Genomic DNA, 20,510 nt, shown 5'->3' on the forward strand with positions numbered 1-20,510 from the left:
ACAGATGTAAAGGACTTGTAACAGCCCTGGCACTTGGCAAGGACTCGATCAGTTTCAGCTGTCATCCTTAGTGCCATTAGCAGACGTGGCCTGAGGTTTTAAAGTAAACCATTCCGTTTTAAAGAAATGTTGGGCTGGGAATGGCGTCCCCCTGGGTGGACCCTGGGTGCGGTCACTCTCCTTTGCTGTTGGGGGTACTTCCAAGGACAAGTGAGGAAGCAGTCAGAAAGTTACCCAAGTACAAAAAAGGAAAAGGGCCATCATAACATGGCTTTCTAAGTGGGATAATGAGCAGTATCCCCCTGGAGGGAAAAAGGCTGAGGAGTCAGCTGGAGTTTCATGGACTTGGGATCAGACTTGTGTGGACTCTCTTCAGTCTGGGTTAGGCAACAAGGACGTAAACATGTGAGACAATGAAAATCCACGTGCTGAGGGGAGATACTTAACTGGAAACCAGGGGACCAGGGTCTCTTCCAAGCCTGGCCAAAAAACACAGGAGAAGCACTTAAATATATTTTTGGAATTATCAGACGGTAAGGTAGAAAATCGAGACAGGGCCAAAATGGATCTCTGGTGTCTGTTTCAACCCAAATAGCTTTGCCTGTTGATTTTTAAGTGAAAACCATCTTAGACCATAAATTCTGATGTGCAAAGGTCACATTAAAAAAAAAATCTATTAAAATCAGACTCTAAGCCTGTCTGGCTGTTGGGGCAAGGAACTCCCTCAGGCATTCCTGGGGCTGCGCCCCTCCCTGGAGTCACAGGAGTGGGCTCTCAGATTTCCTCCCAGTAGATGGGGAAACAGGTGCCCATCATCCATCCCCCTGCTTGCATGCGGGCTCCCCTTCCAGCTCTGGAACCTGGAGCAAAGTCCTTAATTTCCCTGAGCCTCAGTTTCCTCATTCCTAAAATAGGACTGAAAACATTGCCTGACGTTCTGAGGGTAAAAGATCTCTCTCTCCCTCTCTCCCCTCCTCCACCTCTCCCCTCTCTCCTCCCCTCTCTCCTCTCCTCCCTCTGCTCCCAGCTCTCTACGGCTAGAAATAGGCAAGAGGAAATTCAGGAACAAAACATAGATTGAAGTCTTAGGAAGTTAGGCTGCAGCTTTATTTGTCTTTTGAGTAGAATTCCATAAGGTTTTATTTAATAAAAATTTTATGCTGTTTACAAAAAAAAAAAAGATTGAAAACTTCTGTACTTAGATAGAGCCCTTTACGATGCTGATAGTTTGTGAATAATCATTTTTATGAATGTGTCTGTTGTCTTCAAAACAGCGTCACATTTTCTTAAGAGTATTTTAAATAGTCATTAAATTGGGTCTGTATTTCTGTCAAGCCTGATAATTCCCTGTAGGTACCTTCTGCCACTGACGCCTTGATGCTGAACATGCTGACACAGTGGAGCAGGATTTCAGAGGCGATGTAACGTTAGGTCTCTTTCTTATGCATCTGGGTGGTGAATGTTCAGGACAGTAGAATGTCCCTCAACCTTGTTTTCATCATAACTATGACAGATGTGAAGTTGGGTGAGGTTTCTATGTATTGTAGCATTTCCTGCAGTGTTACTGATTTATTAGCAGAGAGGAACTTTAAAATGTTTTCTTTCTAAAAAGCTTGCCCAGATGGGACTTTAAACTGTACAAAACTGCAAAATTTATGATGGTGTCTAGTTTATTCTTGCACAGATATATTGGCCCTGGTGCTGAAAATGCCAACACGACCTCTTGATTTAGCTTCTAACCGTCGAGAACTGACCTTACGAATTCTCATTAAATATTTAACGTGGGCCAGGTGCTGTGCCGTGCACTTCAGCCAGCAGCTCATGGGATCGGCTCCACGACCCTGGGAGGTGCACACTGACATAACCCGCATTGCACACCGTTGAGAAGAGGCAAGCCAGGACTGTTGCTGAGCCTGAGGTCTCCTTGACAGTTTAGTAGAGAGAGGATGGTGGGTACTGGGCGGTGTGAGTGTCAAAGAAATTGAGGTCACATTTGCTGAGAAGCTTGGTCCTGCAGAGGAGAGAACAGCAGAGGGCTTGTGCTTCTCCACCCCTTCCCAAGATAGGAGAGAAATCATTACAAGACCAAGATAGGAAAGGGAAACATTTAGGATGCTACAAATGGAGACACAGTCAGTTCTTCTGAAATCAGGAAGGCATGGAATCAAGAATATAGGTGGAAGGAGGCAATGCAGGGAAAGAGAGAGACTCCCTTTCCTTTATGTACATGTACACAGAAATACAAAGGTGCTGACACAGGTCGATGCTAATGGCTCGACCATATTGCCTATGTTTTAGTTTAGCTCTTATTAAATATATGATGTGCTAATTAAGAGAATGGGCTCCAGAAGTGAAGACCGGTTTACCTTCCAGCTGCACTACTCACCTCTTGTGTAAACCTGCTCAGGTTATTTAACCTCTTTGATCCTCACTTCCCTTGTCTACAAGTGGAAATGATAATAGTATAATAGTAGCTTATATATCCATCAATGGACAGATAGATAAACTGATATATACACACAGTGAAATACTGTTCATTGATCAAAAGGAATAAGTACTGACGTGTTACAACATGGAGTCACCTCAAAAACATCATGCTAAGTGAAAGAAGCGAGACACATATCACATATGAGAAGAGGTCACATATCTTGTGATTCCATTTATATGAAAGAAGTATGCAGAACAGGTAAGTCCACAGAGACAGAAAGTAGGGACAGGGAGAGAGGAAAGGGGATCAACTGCCTAATGGCTACAGAGTCTCCTTTCGGGGTGATGAAAATGTTCTGGAACCAAATAATGATAGTGGTTGTACAACATTGTGAATGTATTAAATGGCACTGAATTGTTCACTTTAAAGTGGTTAATTTTATGTTATGTGAAATCGCCTCAAAAAAAAAACCTTAAAAAAAATACTAGCTTATAGAACTGATCTGATGACTCAGTGAAAATACAGCCCTTGTGAAGCAGCATGCCCAGGACGTGGTAGGCACTCACTAAAGGTTATCTATTGGTAACACTGACCTTTCCGTTATCCTTTCTTTCAGCTTTTTTCTCTATCAATGTAAATCAGTTTTTGTGTATGTTATCTTTTGGGGACAAATAGAGAACAATTAGAAGTAAGGCAAGTTCTCAAAGTTCATTTTTTAAAAACATTCAAGTAAACACTATTTTTTTTGGCCTTGGTCCCCACTTGCTACCACCAGTGTGGGAATGGTCGCTGGCATAAAATACAAGTTCAGTACACACTTGTTGAATGAGTGAATGTTTCCAAAATTAGGATCACACGATGCAGCTCTGTTTTTTCAATTAACTAGCTAAGAAGGTCACCTGGAGAAGTGTGCTTCCCAGGAGGCAAGTGGGAACCTACAGATGTGGATAATGTGGCCACAGCTCTCCGGGAAGCCCATGAGGAAGTGGGACTGCATCCTCGTCAAGTGGAGGTCGTCTGCCGCCTGGTGCCGCAACCGCTTGACGTAAGGCTTGGAATGGAACTGGGTTTCTTAGACACTCATGAGGTCCCAGTGCGTCCACTGTCTTCAGGATTCCACGTTTGGCCAAACATGACCCTTGAGAGTGCCATACATAGAGTCAAGAGACTGGTTCTTGTGTGAACTTTGCCCCTCACAAGCTAAGTGGTCTTGGGCAAGCCTCTTTTCCTGTCTGGGCCCCTCTTTCTCTGTCTAGAAATGAAAAAGTTGAACTCCGTCAGTGGTTTTCAAACTGGGTACTGGGAACCCTGTAGATGCTTCAGAATTCTTTCGTTAACATTCAGTTCATGTTTATTTTTCTCCAGTATGTGTTTATTTTGAGAATTCAGTAGAAAAAAAATAACACATATTTGAGTATGCTATCTACCAAATTTTAGCCCCTTGGGGGCCACCAATGCATTACCTTGACCTAAGGACATTCATTGTTGTACGTGCCACGGAATCAGTCTTCTCCATATCCCGTTAATTGAGCAGCACTCTGAGATCACTAGACAAGCTGTTTAAAAACTAATGCCATTTGCATTTCTGTGTGAATCAGGATTTCCTTAATAGTATACACCAAAGGAACGTTGAGAAAAAAAACCAACATGAAATCTGGGGCTCATTTAGGCAGATCTTATTTTGTATGAATTTATCACAACAACCTCGTTGTTGACTTTAGAAGGAGTAAATATTGTAAACTTGAACTTGAATAACAGCATTAGTTTATTGGTGTGAAATTTTTAATGTAAGCTTTTAATTTTAGAATACTTATAGATTTATAGAAAAGTTGCAAAGACAGAGTTGTATACGCGTACCCAGTTTACCCCGCTGTTGACATCTTACACCACTGTGATGCGTTTGTCGCAACTAAGAAACCAGTGTTAGTACATTGTTGTTACCTAGACTCCACGCTTTATTTGCTTTTTACTAGTTTTTTCTCCTTTCTGCCCTGGATCTCATCCAGGGTACCATATTTTTTTGTGTTGTCATATCTCCTTAGTCTCCTCTGGTCTGTGACAGTGTCTCAGACTTTCCTTATTCTCATGACCTTGAAAGCGTTGAGGTGCACCAATCGGAGGTTTTGTAGAATGCTCCTCAATTTGGATTGTGTTATGGGTTTAGGCGAAGAATACCACAGAGGTGATGTGCCCTCACCACATAATAGCAGAGGTAGATATAAACTTTTTCAGGTTTTATATATTGGGCTTACAGGTAAATTTTTATTTCAAAAGAAGAATCCCACTGATGCCAACAGTGAGAAAACCAGTGGGTTAGATCATCCCTTGTGTTCCATGTGGCTTAAAAGTCTTGGTGGCACAGTGTAGTGAAGATGAGCGATGATGAGACATCTGTCTTAATTGGATCCATTTTAAAAATAGAAAAGGTCACCACTCAAGGGAGATGGAGTTTGGGGGAAGCTAGTGGCCGCTCAATAAGGACTTGATAAAGGAGAGAGAGACAGAGAGAAAATTACATGAGATTAGGACAAGAAACGGTTCTGTTACTGCATGTTCAATTATGTTTTCTAATGGAAACTCTTTTCAGTTAATGTCTGCAAATCCCCCAGCACATTTTGGAGATTTATTTTAGAACTCTATTGACAAATTGAACCCTAATGGACGAAAGTTCCCAAAGTAAGGGTAACTCCATTTCCAAGGTCCCCAGGAGCCACCAAGTTCTGCCTGTAAGGGGATAGAATACCACAGTGTTCACAGGAGTATCTTGGAGCTTCAGGAGCTTTCTGTGGGCCAGACGCCCATGGAGCAGGAGATTTCTAAAATGACCTGCTCTTGATGTAGTGCTAATTATATTATCAAGAAAGTAGAATGAATGAAGGCTTTCAAGAAAGGTGTACTTTGTTTGGAAGTATTAGCAAGGATGTTTTTGTTTTTTTGGACCTTGCTAATCTTTTAAATGTGATACAAAAATACCATTTATGGAATACTTATAAGCATAATCTAATTCAGTGGTTCTTAACCAGGGGTGATTTTGTCCCCTAGGTGACATTGGCAATGTCTGGAGATGTTAGGGTGTCACAGCTGGGGTGCTGTTGGCTTTCTCCCACCTCCTGAATTAACCTCCCAGGCAGGCTGTGGCCCTCCAGCCCCCACCCCAGTTGTCCTTTTGTCATATATGCATGTCCTTCTCTTTGCCACGTCTCAGGGGACATTTCTCCTTTTTCTCGGGATATACCCACACATTTCCATTCACTCTCCTTTGCTTTGCCACCTCCGAAGACTCAACTCCTCTAATGTTTCAGTACATTTTGGTGGCTGTCCTGACTTCCTGGGAATGTTTCTACTAGCACGTAGCTGCTTCCAGGGGCCCTACAGCCTGCCTCATCCCCAGTCCCACAGCAGAGGCTAGTCTCCGTGGGATTCCAACTCTGCAAATCGGCAAAATTTGGACTTTTATTGGTCACAGAACATCTGCCACGCACCCCCCTTTTCCTTCCAAGACAGACACCTGTATTTTTAGAGACCACATGCCCAGAGATGCTTCATCCACAAATTTCCAGAATCTCTTTTACTTTTCTAAGCTTGAACGGTGTTGAACGTACCCGACTTCCCATCTGAAACATCCAATCTTAAACCATTACCTTAGTGGCTCTAATTTCTTTTTCCCACCAATTTCCTCGGATTCTGACGTGCTAGTTGGAGGGCCGGCAGTGGCCGTGCTAAGTCACTGTCTGCTCACTTGCCCAACAGTTTGGCTGTTAAACAGTAAGGATAAGTTTGTGCCCCTAGGGCAACTCTCTGGAAGGGCTTCAATCGGAGCTGCAGTTGGGAACTCTCTGCAGCAGCATTTAAACCATGCACAAGGTTGATGTGCCATCCCTTTGAGATATGGTGACATGCGTGTCTTCATACAACTTAAGCGTTATACTCCGTGATGCGGGCAACAGGCCTGTGCTGGAATCCTGCTTCCTGCCAAGTTCGCTGGGTGTGACCTTGGGCACCTTTCTTCATGTCTGTAATTTCTGTTGTTAAAGCTTCTTCAAGGTCAGGTTGTTGTGAAGAATTGGGAATCGGGAGAGGTGCTGGCTACTAGACTAGGGGCCCCGCGGCTGTGGTCACTGTATAGTAACACCAACCAGGAACCCATGCCGAGTGGACATTGTCGGGCTTCTCTCCAGCCCCTTCGTAGTCTCCTCCCCGCAGCTGTGTTCACAAGTGCAGCTTTCTCCCAGGACGGGTGCCCTGGGGCTTCTGGAGCCCTTTTCCCTGCTGCACTGAGAGCTGGAGGTACCTGTGCATTTATTTCCCACCGGCAGCCCTTAACCAGTGACTGACTGCTCCGTGCTGAGGAGTGTGAAAGCCCAGCTCCCTCCTCCCGCCTTGGGACAAACTCTGAAGTGTATTTAGACCCCGGAACTCCCCACATCATGGTTGCCAGCCTTCCTCCCCTCCCTCACCGCTTTCTCCCAGGAGCACTTCCTTAAGAAAGCTCTTTCAGCCGAGTCCTCATCTCAGAGCCATATTTTGGCCCACTCTGTGACTCAAGAGGCTGAGCATTGACCCAGGGCCGGGCATTGGGTTGCTGCTGGTGGAATGCTGCTTCTGCCCACGGGCAACTGAGGACCCCAGCTTTCCTGCCATAAGGACATCTGAAGTCTATGCTCCCATCTTCCACTCCTGGTCCAAATGTTGACTTTCATCATTAATTCGGTTGATGGTTTGAGTCATTACTGTTCTGAAACATGTGTCAGCTGTCCCTCCTCTGAGAATTTTCCACAGGCCTATCTATCTTCCTATAGTTACCCAGCCTCACAGTGTATCCCTGGCTTTTCCCATCCACTTCCTTATGGGATGCTCCAGGAATTCCAGACTCTTCTCACCTTCTGATTCAAGGTTACGCAGCTCTTATCAGCTCCTACACCTGGAATAAACCCTAGGCCTCCCCATCAAGATTCCCAGTATAATCTTTCACTTAGCAGCACCTGTATTCATTTGCAAGCAGTAGTGGTTGTAAATAGAAACCCCCTCCCACATATAAACATGTATTTTATCTAAAATAGTTCATATACAATTATATATATAATTTTTTTCCCATAAATGAGAATATGTCACAATATTGTGTGTCACTTTTCTATTGATAAGATGGTATATACTTGTTTATACTAGCAAGGAAGGGTGTCTATCACATTCTTTTTCAGGGTTCCATAGTATCCCATTATATGGACGTACTCATAATTGATCTACCTTAAATGTCCTTCAATTAAGGAGTGGTAACTTCAGAGTTTTGGGCTATTGCAAATAATGCTTCAGTCTTGTCCTTGTATCTTTTCTCACTGGTGGGAATTTCTCCTCATACAGATATGCAAATACAATCGCTAGGTCAAAGGGACCACATTTTTATCATATTGCCAAATTGCCATTTCAACAGATTGTGCCAGTTTCTGTTCACAAAAGATGTTGTTTCCGGAGTCATCCCACAAATGCTAACTCAGGTAGGGCAGAGACTGCCCCCTGTTGTGGGGGACATAAAGTTTATTTCTGGAGCAAATCCTTTCTCCTCCCCTACCCACCTTACGTAAGTGACTGCTTTGGCCTATTTTCTTAGTTTACAGAGGAGTGGCTTGACTTTGGCATTTGAAACAACCTCTCTTCCCTTTTTAATTTGTGTATTTTGTTTTCTGCTTTTAGAAAGATACATTGTTAACCCCAGTTGTAGGATTTATAGACCACAACTTCCAGGCCCAGCCTAATCCGGATGAAGTTAAGAATGTGTTCCTAGTGCCTCTGGAATATTTCCTGCATCCCCGTGTCTACCAACAGAATCGACTGACACGTTCAGGTCATCATTTTATTCTTCATTGCTTTGAGTACACAACCCCTGAAGATGGTATGACTTACCACATCAAGGGAATAACTGCGAAATTTGCTGTGTTCGTTGCCTTAATTATTTTGGGAAAAAAACCCACCTTTGAGGTCGAATTTGATCTCAACGATCTAATATCATCCTCTAAAGAGGGCTTCCTGGAGCTTCGTGAACATGGTACAAGCAAGTTATGATTTATGAGACCAACATCCAACTGACTACCTAAGAGGTTTTTATGGGTGCTTAGCCACAGAAGAGCAACAATGCCAGCTGTTGGAATTTGACAAGTGGGAATATTTTTCCTGCAATATGAAGGTAAAAACCTCGTCTTCTTTTCACTTGCCCTCTATTACCTGAAAGAGCAAAAGTCTTTCAAAAATGGAAAAATGTCTTTATCATGTTGCATAATTCACCTAAAATATGTTAACAATATTTTTCTTACACATGTAAGAAAATTTATCTGGCACATAGTAGGCACTTAATAAATATTCGTTGAATATATGATCCTGTGGCATTTATCTTATTTGTAAGAGGTAATATATCTTTCTGTCTGTTGTTACATGTGACAGAAACTTCCAGACAGCCATCAAAATCTTTCCTCCCTTCCTTCCATGATGGTACCGTTGAAGCTGAGTCCATAGCTCCCCACAGAGAAACACCATCGCCCTTGCAGTTAACTGTGGCTCTGGAACTTAGTTTAGGCCAATGGGATGTGAGCGAAAGTTGACCTTGCAGATCGTCTCCAATTTAAGAGATAAGCCGGCTTTCCTGGACTGTCTTTCCCCGTCTCCATGAACTGCAACATGGATAGATCTGCAACCCAGCCTCGACCATACAGATAAGGATAGTTCCTGGAGGAATGGCACAACCGAAAGATGGTAAGAGCTTAGATCCCCGACTGACTCTGGAGCAAAGCAACCCACCACCCTGGGCTGTGCAGTTGGGACTGTTACATGAGAGAAGAATAAAATTCTCTCATCTTTCTGCCACTGTAATTTGAGATCACTTTGTTAGAGCAGAGCTATAGCCTTAAATGATATACCGTAACGCTTGAAATTGGCCGGGTGGATATTCACCCAAACTTAAGGTGTTGCCAACAGTTAGAATTCAGAATGATCTGACACTTCACTTAGGGGTTCTGTAACATGCACAGGGTGCCCTTGGGTGTTGGTGGGTTGGTGGTCACCATCCAGAGCAGGTGAAATGAAGCAATATGAGAGGCCTGTATGCCTACCAATTGGGAGAGAGAATGTTACCTGTCTCAAGATAATGACAGCAGAAAAACACTGATTTCAAGCACAAGCCCCAAAACAAAAGTCAAAAAGACAAACAGTCTGAATTGCATGCCTTGAGGTCTACTGCTGCTTACATGGGCATCTGTATATCATGCTTTAGAGGTAGCAGGGATTTCTTTGTTTAATTATGGTATAAACCATCCTGCACGAGGTCTAGGAGGCCGGTGAGGAAAGCGACATAACCTCAATTGTGTGATGGCAATTTCCCATCTTACTGACTGTTATTAGATTTTTAGAAAGCCAAACCAGTTTTAATATGACTTTGTCATGGCTGAAAAGGCAGTGCCCACACAAAACCCATCAATCTGCCATGCAAGTGTCCATTGCTGCTGAGTTTATGTTTTCTGAAAGCAGGTAGAGGAAGGGATCCGATGTGCTGCTTTATACCCAGAAATGTTGAAATGGAACAAATCTGGCTCCAACCATGAAAGCAGATGTTGGGTAAGCTTTCCCATTAACATTCTGTAACTAGCCCTGCATGAACAGGCCTAAACGGTTTCCGAACAATTATAGAGGCATTCACAAATGTGTGTTTACAGTCTGACAGTGGTGTAATTGCTGGGTAGATCATTGACCTATCTGGCAGTGCAGAAAGCTGCCTTCCTGAACCATTTGTTTACGTGAACTCCACAGACCTGCCTGGTTTCTAAGAGAAGCCGGCCCTGCTGAAGTCTATAATCCGAAGATCCTAAGGGCCACCCAATTTAAGGGGCTAAATATTTCACGATGGAGGTACTGCCCCGTCATTTTTTAGTGGTGTATTTTATGACATCTATGTTCAGGGTTCTAGGTAAACATCATTTGGTTAGAAAGAACAGAAGTCTGGCAGATCTGACTCAAATAAAAGAAGTTATTGGCAAGGTAGAGACCTCAGGGGATCTGCAAAACCACTGAACCAGTCAGCCTCAAGAAGCATAGCCGCTGGGAGCAACCCCATCTAGTTAGCTCAAAAGCAAGCTGTGAACCCTCACTTTTGCATTCTGTCATTGTGACAATAACCATTCATATGAGTTGATTGACACAGACAGAAAAGCAATAGAAACTCCGTGCTTCAGTCCCCAGTTCCTTGGAATCAGCTTCATTTGGCCTAGCTTGCTTGGATCTCCTTGCGGGTTTCCGGTAACCTGCAGATAGGTTCAAGGGCAAGGCTCAGGGTCGGGGCCACAAATGCACATGTCTCCCTAAGTCCCCTGAGTCAGCAGGCTGCAGGTGAGAGCACATCAAAGAAAGTGGGCTAGACAGACATCCCGAAACATCTACTGTCTCCAGCCCCTAAAATCTGTAAATTCTGTGGGTTCTGCCATTCAGACAGCTCAACCCTGTCTCCTTCTCTGCACCCCCGCAGCCTTGTGATCAGAGGGTTAAGAATCCTGGGACTGGGGTTGGGATGCCCAAATTTGAATCGCGGCTCCAGCGTCAGCCCATTCAATGACCTTAAGCAAGTTACTCATTCTCTATAAGCCTCAGTCTCCTCTTCTCTAACATGAGAGAAATAAAATTTTTATTTTAGGGCTGTTAAGGGGGTTAAAGGAGTTAGTCCACATGACTCCCTTACTTCAAGCACACCTAAATGCTCAGAATGATGCCTGGGAAATAGTAAGGGCTCACTTACCTGTTAGCTAGTAATTATGGCATTATTATAACTAAGACATTATGTTACAGCAATCGTAATAAGCATTGTTATTTCTCTAGTTCAGAAAGTCATCATTTTCTTATAGCAGCGGAAAGTTCCTGAACCAAGAAAGTTCACAGCAGGCACCATTGGCATTGCAGTGATTTTTTCATGGCACATGTAGGCCAAAAGAAACACCTAACGATTTTATTTCTGTTGTATCCAAACAACTTAATAGGTGCTTAAGTCCTACTAACTTGGTAGATCTTTGAAAATACATCATCCACTAGAAGAATACTGCTTTCATTGCAGTCTTAACCACAGTTGCTTACTAAAAGGATATGTCCACCCGTTGGGTACACAAGTAAATGGAAGATTCAAATACAGTTGTATGATAAGGATAAACATAGTCAAAGGTGGGAGGGACGCCTGATTCGGATTTGGGACTCAGGGAAGCCATCCCAGTGGAGGTAGTGGTTGAGCTGAGCCTTGATGGAAAAGGAGATGCTGCCCAGGTGAATGGGATAGTGGTAGTGATGATGAAGGCTAACATTTATTAAACAGCCATTATATACCTGCGCCTTCACTTTATTCCATTTAAACCTCACACCAAATCTCAGCCCTGAGTTCTGTTATTATTGCCATTTTTAGGTAGGAAAATTTGAGGATCAGAGAAGTTAAATATTTGCCCATAGTCACACAGTTCATAAATGGCAGCCAACATCCAAACCCACATGTATGAACTTCAAAGCCTGTACTCTTTCTACCATACCCACTTACTCCAAGATAAGCATTATTTCATAGGGACAGAGGCAAGGATAGAATGGTAAATTTATGTTTCCCTTGAATCACCACGTGTGAAAGGGAAAGCAATACAAACCTAATGAATTGGAGAGAGAGCAGAGTTTATTTTTGCCTTTTTCTTTCTATTTTCATTGTGTCCTCCAGCTTATTCAGCTGGTGTTGCACACAGTGAAATGAGTAATTAGCAGGGATGATTTTAATTAAAATGGAACATACCAATTAATAAATGAAAGTGCTGGCTTACTTGCTAATTTGACAGCTCCTTTCATGGTGCCAGCTTTCCAGTTAAAGAACTGAGAGGGGGAAACATTCCTCTAGCCCTTAGACAAAATGATTAAAAGATAATTCAAGTCTTTTTCATGTTTCCAGTTGGTTTCTTATTTGAGAATAGCAGACAGTTTTGATAAAATCACTGAAATGATCATCACCTGGTCCAGTTGTCTTAGATGTGGTATACTTAGGGTCCCTAATGGGGTCTGTGTGTATACTCCATTCAGAATTCTTAATTGCCACCCCCCCATGATCACTCAGCCACCTTCCTGTGCCTCCCCACCGTTGAACACTATTCAGACCAACAGTCAGTTTCTCTGTGCCCACTTCTCCAACCACCCCTACTATATAGTATGGACACTGCTTCATTGCACCCCTTTGTATATCTGTTTAATATATGTATATCTTTGTGCTTAATCCAGCCATGACCCTGGAAGGGACAGATCCACACACCATGAGACCCATCAGGCTGACTTCCCTTGGCCTCTGGTGAACGGACCAGTGGTCAGTGGCCAACCTAATGGCAGCATCTAATTTGATGGCCAGGAATCTATGACTTATACAGTCTGCTTAAATAACCGAGCTAAGTCTATTAGATGTTCCAAAGAATTTGAACTATGCCAGAAGATAATATGTGCTCAAAGACTATTTTGGCCCACATGCATGTTGATGAGAAGCCCAAGAAGTCAGAGTTTAAAGGCTAGTTGGCCAATAGTTGATGGAATTGTGTCTTAACTTAGGCAGTAGTTGTGATGTCAGAGATTCTACCAGATGCAACTGGAAGATGAAGAAATATTTCCTGAAGCAACTTAAACATCTTTTTTTGAGGTCTCATACTCAAGTCCATAAATTTTCATTTTATAGTGGTAGGCTTGCTTTGATATTTCTTTGACTATAATTTTCCTCATTTTTCATTTTGTGTCTTCAAGCCTTTATTCCTTATTTCATCCAGATTGTCTATGGCACTTCTTTTCCCTTTTTTGTTTGTTTTTCTCTTTCTCTCTGATTTCCCATGTGAAACTTGAAGTTTTCCTTCTGGTTATTTTGTTCTACCTTCTTAATTCATTTGTGTTTCTTCACTAATTTGTGAACAGATTCTGCTTTGGGCTCATTTCATCTCCTTCCACCAGCCTGGAGTTTTTCTTCTAAATCTGCTACATCCTGTGGAGCCCATAAAGCATTCTGAGACGTTACCTACATTTTTTTTTTCCTGACTATAAATCTGTATGGCCTAACATCAGACCAAATGATAAATTGAAAATAGTTTTGCTAGAACTCCTAAGCTGTCATAAACATATATCAATCTATCTTAGCCCCCTGCAGTGAATTGAATAGTGGCCCCAAAAAGATATTTCCACGTCCTCACCTGCAATACCTGTGAACGTGACTTTCTTTGGAAATAGGCTCTTTGCAGATGCAATTAAGTGAAGGATCTTGAGATGAAATCATCCTGGGTCCAGTGGCTGATGTCTTTATAAATGAAAGGAGAGGGAGATTTGAGCAACACACACAGAGACACAGGGAAGAAGGCCAGGTGAAGATGGAGGCAGAGGTTGGAGTGATGCTGCCACAGGCCAAGGAACGAGGCTCCTCACTTCAGGAGCCACCTGAAGCTGGAAGAGGAGAGGAAGCCTCCTTCCCCAGAGACTTCAAGGGAAGTGTGGCCCTGCCAACATGTTGATTTCGGACTTTCAGCCTCCAGAACTGTGAGAGAATAAATTTCTGTTGTTTAAAACCACCAAGTTTGTGGTAATTTTTTATACTAGCTCTAGGAAAATAATACCCCCCACTTCTGAAACCACCCCCCGTTTTGAAGAATAGCTTTTGTCTCTGTCTCAGGATTAACATGGAAACAGTCCACTGTTGACCATCCAGGGATCTGCACCCAGCACAAACTTCAGTTGATCAGATTTAGTCATTCCCTTGGGCTTAGGACCAAGTAGTCTAATCTCGCCAGCTCTCTGGAGAACATCCTTGGGTATTCTCACTAACCAGCTTAGTTGCTAGACTGTAAGTCGCATGAGGACAGAGACTGTACTTTGTTGACATTCCCACGTTCTGGCGGTGCCTGGTATGCCACATTTTCCAGTGTTTCTTATCTCGGTAGCTAACCCAAGAGCCTGAGTTGTCCTCAACACCACCCTCACCCCTACCCCCTACAGCAGACACAGTGCCCCACCCACATCCTTCTGGCCCTACCAGTGCCATGAGCTCCAGACCACTTCAAACAGCCAATTCTTACATCTCTGTTCCTGAAGACTTTTTCTAAATCCATAGCAGGCAGGTTGGAAATGGCAGAAAATTAAAGCCCCCATATCAGACCTCAACCAATGACTGGTGGAATTTGGTATATCAATAGCCCAGTTTCTTCGCCCCTTGGGAGGGGTAATTCTCAGACACTATTCTTCACTGGCTCCAGCTGCCCACTGTGGTGGCCAGCCTGATACCTCTCTTTTTAGAGGCCACCTTCCCTTCCTTGTCTCATTTCCCCACTCCCATACCAATGTGCCCTGTATATTCCAATAAATTATTTGAGCCTTTGTCTCAGAGTTTGTTTCTAGGTAAAACCAAACTAAGATACTCCTACAGTCAAACTGTCACCAAATTCTATTGCATTTACCTTCTGAATATCTGTCAAATCTAGTTCTTCCTATCTCTACTGACATCAACTTTGTTTAAGCCATCAAAGACTTCTGCAAAATATCTCTCTGGTAACCATTGCTTTGCACCATTTTCCTCTATAGCCGGAGTTATTTTTTTCAACATTTAAATACGATCATCTTTCCTTGAGACACCTTGATGGCTTCCCATTCTTTTTATGAGAAAGACTAATAGAGTTTATAAGCCCTGTGTTCTGGCTCCTGTCCACCTCTCCAGCTGTGTGTTATACCATGTGCCTCCTCCCTGCTCACCCCACTCCTACAAAACTGGCCTTGGTTCAGTTCATGTATGCCACAAGACTCTTGAGGAGCTACTCCCTCAATCTGGAATGATCTCCCATTTGCCTTCACATATTGATAACTCTTACTCATCGTTCAGATCTCAGCTTCTCAGAGAAGCCTCCTCTGGCACTTTAACTAGGTCAGCTCCCCTGTTGGAAGTTCTCTTGTTACCGTGTACCTCTCCTTCATAACTCTCATCAGGGTTACAACATCACATCCCTTGTCTGATTGATTGATGCCCCTCCCCTCCTCTGGACTCTGAGCTCCATAATGGAGGGATTGTATCTCAATTTTGGTCCATCGTTGTGCCCCAAGCACTTACTACAGTGCTTGGCAAAAAGTAGATGCTTGGGGCCTGCCCGGTGGCATAGTGGTTAAGTGCACATGTTCTATTTCGGGGGCCCAGGGTTTACCGGTTCGGATCCCAGGTGTGGACATGGCACTACTTGGCAAACCATGCTGTGGTAGGCGTCCCACATATAAAGTAGAGGAAGATGGGCAAGAATGTTAGCTCAGGGCCAGCCTTCCTCAGCAAAAAGAGGAGGATTGGCAGCAGATGTTAGCTCCGGGCCAATCTTCCTGAAAAAGAAAAAAAAAAGTAGATGCTCAATAGATATTTATTAAATGAAAGAATAAAACTAAATAGGTAAAGAGGCAGCTTTTCCTAATCAAATAGCCAATTCAGTGGGCTGAGGAAAGATGCAATCTCTTCCTAACAGTCTACCTGGTGAAGGTCAACCCAAGCTGGCCCAGCATTGTGTTAGTTATCTCCCATTTACTGCGTAAGTATATAAAGTGCCCTACCAAGAGTGGACAGGAGTGAGCAGCTCTTGTCTTTAAGCAAATTTTGCCTCGTAACTTAGTTATTTCCATACGTCGCTGTCTTGGTGTACTTTCCTACAAGCTACTAGAGGACAAGAATTAGATCTCCATCCTTCTATCCCCAGTGCCTGGCATATATTTGTGGCCCATGCTCCTTCAGATATAGATAAGTTTGACTTGAATCCCCATCGGAATTCCAGTGCAAAGCTCAATTTTCTCCCAAGATTTGTTCAAACCGTTAAGGGCTTACATGTCTTCTGATCACCCCTGGTTCAATTTCCAGCTTCAGTGAATCTTAGTTCTGCGTTCTGTGCCTTGACGTCTTCCCTCACCCCCTTTACCCTAGTGTCAACCCAAATGCAAGACAGAGACCACTTCTTGTGTTTCCCAAGATGCCTTTTATTTTATTTTGTTCTTTTTTTTTTTTTAAAGGTTGGCCCTGAGCTAACATCTGTTGCCAATTTTTTTTCTTCTTCTCCCCAAAGCCCCCCAGTACATAGTTGTATCTTCTAGTTGTAGGTCCTTCTGGTTGTGCTGTGTGGGACGCTGTCCCAGCACGGCTTGATGAGCGGTGCCATGTTCGCGCCCAGGACCCACACCAGTGAAACTCTGGGCCACAGAAGTGGAGCACGCGAACTTAACCACTCGGCCGTGTGGCCAGCCCTCCAGGATGCCTTTTATATAAATCTCCGAGTGACTTTAGTTGGAGACATAGGGGCACCAGCCAGGTAAACTTACAGTGGTGCAACATGAGGGAGCAGAACTTAAATTTGAGTATTGTGTTTTCTTATTCTTAAAATGTGGTATCCATATCTGCCAAATCAGGTTCCAGGTTGATGCCGTATTCCTCAATACTCTTGCTTCTCTTTCTCTTCTCTCTTCACTTGCACTACCAAAGTGACATTCATTACTTCTGAGGGAGGGTTCTATCTATCTAGCCGACTCCTTGCATCTCATGTCCACAAGGACTCACCTTCCACGTCCAATAAGCTTAGTAGTAAATTTTCCTAAGAGGAATTTATCTATACATGGTACATTAATTCCAATAACATTTTTTCTCACTCCACTGGATTTGTTTTGTTTTGTTTTTTAATGAGATGACAGGATCAAGTGAGAACAGCTTGATAGCAACACCCATGGGTGCTGGATTGCAGAGACACATTTGTATGAAACACGTTTGATGTGTAAACGAACTGATCTTGTAAGAGAAATGGTAATGGGGTTAAGATCAGAGAGCTCAGAGATAAGACTTGGATAAGAAGCTGCATTTGAGGAGTGGGCAGGGAGAGGATAGGGATGAGCAATACGGACCAGTGAGGGAGACCGGGTTACGAAGGATGTAGGTCAGAGAGAGTAGGAAGCGGAGAATTTATACTGAAGGAGTAGTTAGGATGACTTAGGAGAGGGGTGGTGAGAGGAACAACTTGAGACAAAGAGAGACAGCATTGTGTCACCAGCCAGGGGAAGTGGGGGTTGGCCCTGGCACTGCCCCTTTATACACTGCATGACCTTGGAGACATAATTCAATCTTTCTAAATCTCAGGTTCCTTATGTGTAAAGTGAATCTGAACTGGTTGATGTCTAAACAACTTCTACTTCTGAGATCTCTAATTCTGGACTTTCCCCAGCTATATTTGAACATATCCAAGTATTTAAGCAGTTTTGCTTTATGTTTTACAAAGGAAAAATCTGACTGAGGAAAAGAAAAGAATTCCTTTTTGTCTACTGTTCTTTTTGTCTACTTTCTGCTACTGAACTCAGCAGCATGCAGAGACTTCATTATGCGAAAATACCATTTGGGGAGATTAATTAAAAATTCTGACATTCAGAGCAGGGATTTGGGGCAGGAATGTACAAGTCCAGAACTTTGGGTAAAATTAGACAGACATCTAAACATTATTAGGTATATAGTTAGGCATTAGAGGGGGGACATTTGGAAGCCAATATTCCAAACCCAAGTGCTGGTTGGCTTTGTGTGTTTTGTTTGAATTATTGCACGTTTAATAGGATTTAGCTACAGCGCCTCTGCTTAACAATCTGTTTCCTTGGCAATGCAATCCTCAAAGGGGCAAAGGCCATATGGAAAACATGGGTCATTTTGTAATTTAATAAGTGAGGTGAAAGGAATAGAATTTAATTCTATGCACATCTTTGTATCCGCCCTATACACACAGTAAGGAAAGAGTGACCAGCACGTGGTAAGTACACAATAAATGGAATATACTATGATTATTAGCAGAAAAAAAAAATTCACACTATGCTTTGTACGTTAACAGGTGCCCAAACATGCTATCTTTCCAAAAATGCTTACCAGACAAAATAGCTAGTCTCATTGGCGTTATCCTTGATTCTGTTTGTTTGGGTTTTTTTCTACATCCTTCACTTGCATTCCATCTGCAAGTCTTGTTCGTTCTGCATCCAATTCATACCTGCAATTTATCCGCTTCTCCCCATTTCCCCTGGGGCACCTGGTCTCAGCCACTATCAGCTCCTACCTGGACCTACAATAGCCTCCTAACTGCTCTCCCCCTTATGCCTATTCTTGCCCCCTGCACTCTGTCCTTCACTCACATCTAGAGTGATCTTTTTAAAACATGAGTAACATCATGTCATTTCTTGACTTAAAACTTTCTAGAACCTTCCAATTATGCCTATAATAATGTTCAATATTCATTCTTGGCTGACAAAATTGGCACGGTCTGGACTCTGCATACCTCTGACCCCTCTCACCCCGGAGCCACTTATCTTTCTTCAAGAAAATCTTCCTGAAACATGCTGAGATCATCCCCGTGATAGCGATTTTACACTGACTGTCCCCTCTCCTTGGAATGGTCTTCACCCTGGTCTTTGCACAGCTGATGCCAGTATCATCATCTACTCTCAGTATACTTGTCCTTTCCTGGGTTAGTGCTATCGTGATGTCACTCTTTATTCCACACCCATATTTTAATTTTCTGCACACCGCTCCAGTGTCTGATATTTTTTAAATTTATTTGCTTGTTTATTTGTTTTTTTCCACCTCTCCCCAGCTAGAACATAAGCTCTGGAAGTGTGGGCACCTTTAATAATGTTATTTTCTGCCAAGAACTCAATAAATATATCTTGAATGGATAATGAATTAATTTTGTTGAAAACTAGATGGCCAAGTCATTTTGCCACAAAGAAGTAGGTCAACACAGTAATGAAGTCATATCAATGATTAGGTAAAAAATATTCCCAAACGCTTCATTTTTATTTTTATTAATTTTTAATATTGATAATTTTTTTCACTCTGAGACAATTTCGTAACCATTTATGCATCTTTAATTATGTTTTATAATTATTAATTTTTTTTCTTTTTAAAAGATGTCTAATTTATGCCAGCTAATTAGCCCAGCTCTATGTTTATATACATTAGGGAAAAAATGAGGACAACCTAGACACTCACAACTTGTGAACAGTTTAAATAAATTATGGTAAATTATAGAAAGTATGTATGATTTCATTTTTTGTCACATAATTTTACCCATATCTCTTTATTTAGAAAGATATTCACCAAGCTGTTTAAAATTGTCTTTCAAGAGGAAGGTTGGGATTATGACCATTCTTTAAAACAAAAGCTTTAAAACGCTAAAAAATATAAGGTCTTGGAATGTTTGAGTCGGAGGAGAGTAAGTAAAACAAAGACAGGAAGTAAAAATCCAAATCTGAACCCAAGTCTGTCAGCTAGTGAATTGAGCTGGGGCGTCACATAGAGGTAATCCTTCTACATCTTTGGCCGACGTTGGCTTAACTGACCAGGCAACACCATGATAGAATGGTGATGGCTTTGAGACCATGTTCTCTTATGTTCTCTCTCCTACTCCATTCCTTCCATGTCTCACAACATTATCCCTCTAAACCCTAGTGAATTATATTCACGTACATGTACTACCAATTGGTCATGTATAAAACACTCGGAGAAGTTTGAGAAGGTTTTCTAAGTTTAAGGAAAATATAGGAGGCTGTGACAGCTCCCTCTCTTGGGCATCTATTTTCATCAACTAATTCACATGGAGTCTGAGCCGTGTTCTGGGAAACTAAATTGAAACTTGCCAGCAACAGGGTCCAGCAATGCGTAGTCATGCCAGAGCCTGGTTGGGGGGGACCCCACTGCAAGTAAGTCACCAGAAGAACGACAGGGTCCCTAGGAGAAAATCAAGCTGAAAGGAAGAAAGTATAGAATAACCAACTGAGACTGGGCAAAAGAACCTGAGTGTTCTTTCAAAGTTCTGAAAAGGGAAATCATGGTACCAGATAGACAGTGGTGCCTGGTCTGCCCTCTGCCACATCAGCAGTGTGCATGTGCAGCCCCACAGGAGAAAGCACACGCCTTCATTGAGCTGAACAGGTGGGACCTCTGCAGGGCTCTGAGCTTCTTGCCACTCCCTTGTCTTAAACAATGTTGATGCATATCGATCCCAAGACCATCCTCTAAGAATAGTTCACCAAGATG

General features: G+C 42.7%; 1 protein-coding gene across 23 annotated transcripts in view; it reads left to right on the forward strand.

The window, feature by feature from the left end:
* NUDT7 (nudix hydrolase 7) overlaps nucleotides 1-20,510 on the forward strand; it is a 39,163-nt gene that overhangs the window by 3,079 nt on the left and 15,574 nt on the right. The window contains exons 3-7 of one of the 23 annotated variants that reach the window (XR_011537996.1): nucleotides 3,315-3,473; nucleotides 8,117-8,606; nucleotides 8,861-9,169; nucleotides 9,938-10,027; nucleotides 12,695-14,010. Coding sequence is in view for 2 of the 23 variants with exons in the window: in XM_008536768.2 (XP_008534990.1) it covers nucleotides 3,315-3,473; nucleotides 8,117-8,485 (528 nt within the window). In the remaining 21 variants the exon portion in view is untranslated. Of the gene's footprint in view, nucleotides 1-3,314; nucleotides 3,474-8,116; nucleotides 8,793-8,860; nucleotides 9,287-9,937; nucleotides 14,011-20,510 lie in introns of those variants that run through there. The other 22 variants (XR_547574.2, XR_547577.2, XR_011537997.1 and 19 more) reach the window with 22 other exon arrangements.

The sequence above is a fragment of the Equus przewalskii genome, chromosome 3, assembly GCF_037783145.1.
Source record: "Equus przewalskii isolate Varuska chromosome 3, EquPr2, whole genome shotgun sequence".
In the NCBI taxonomy this organism is placed as follows: Eukaryota; Metazoa; Chordata; class Mammalia; order Perissodactyla; family Equidae; genus Equus; species Equus przewalskii.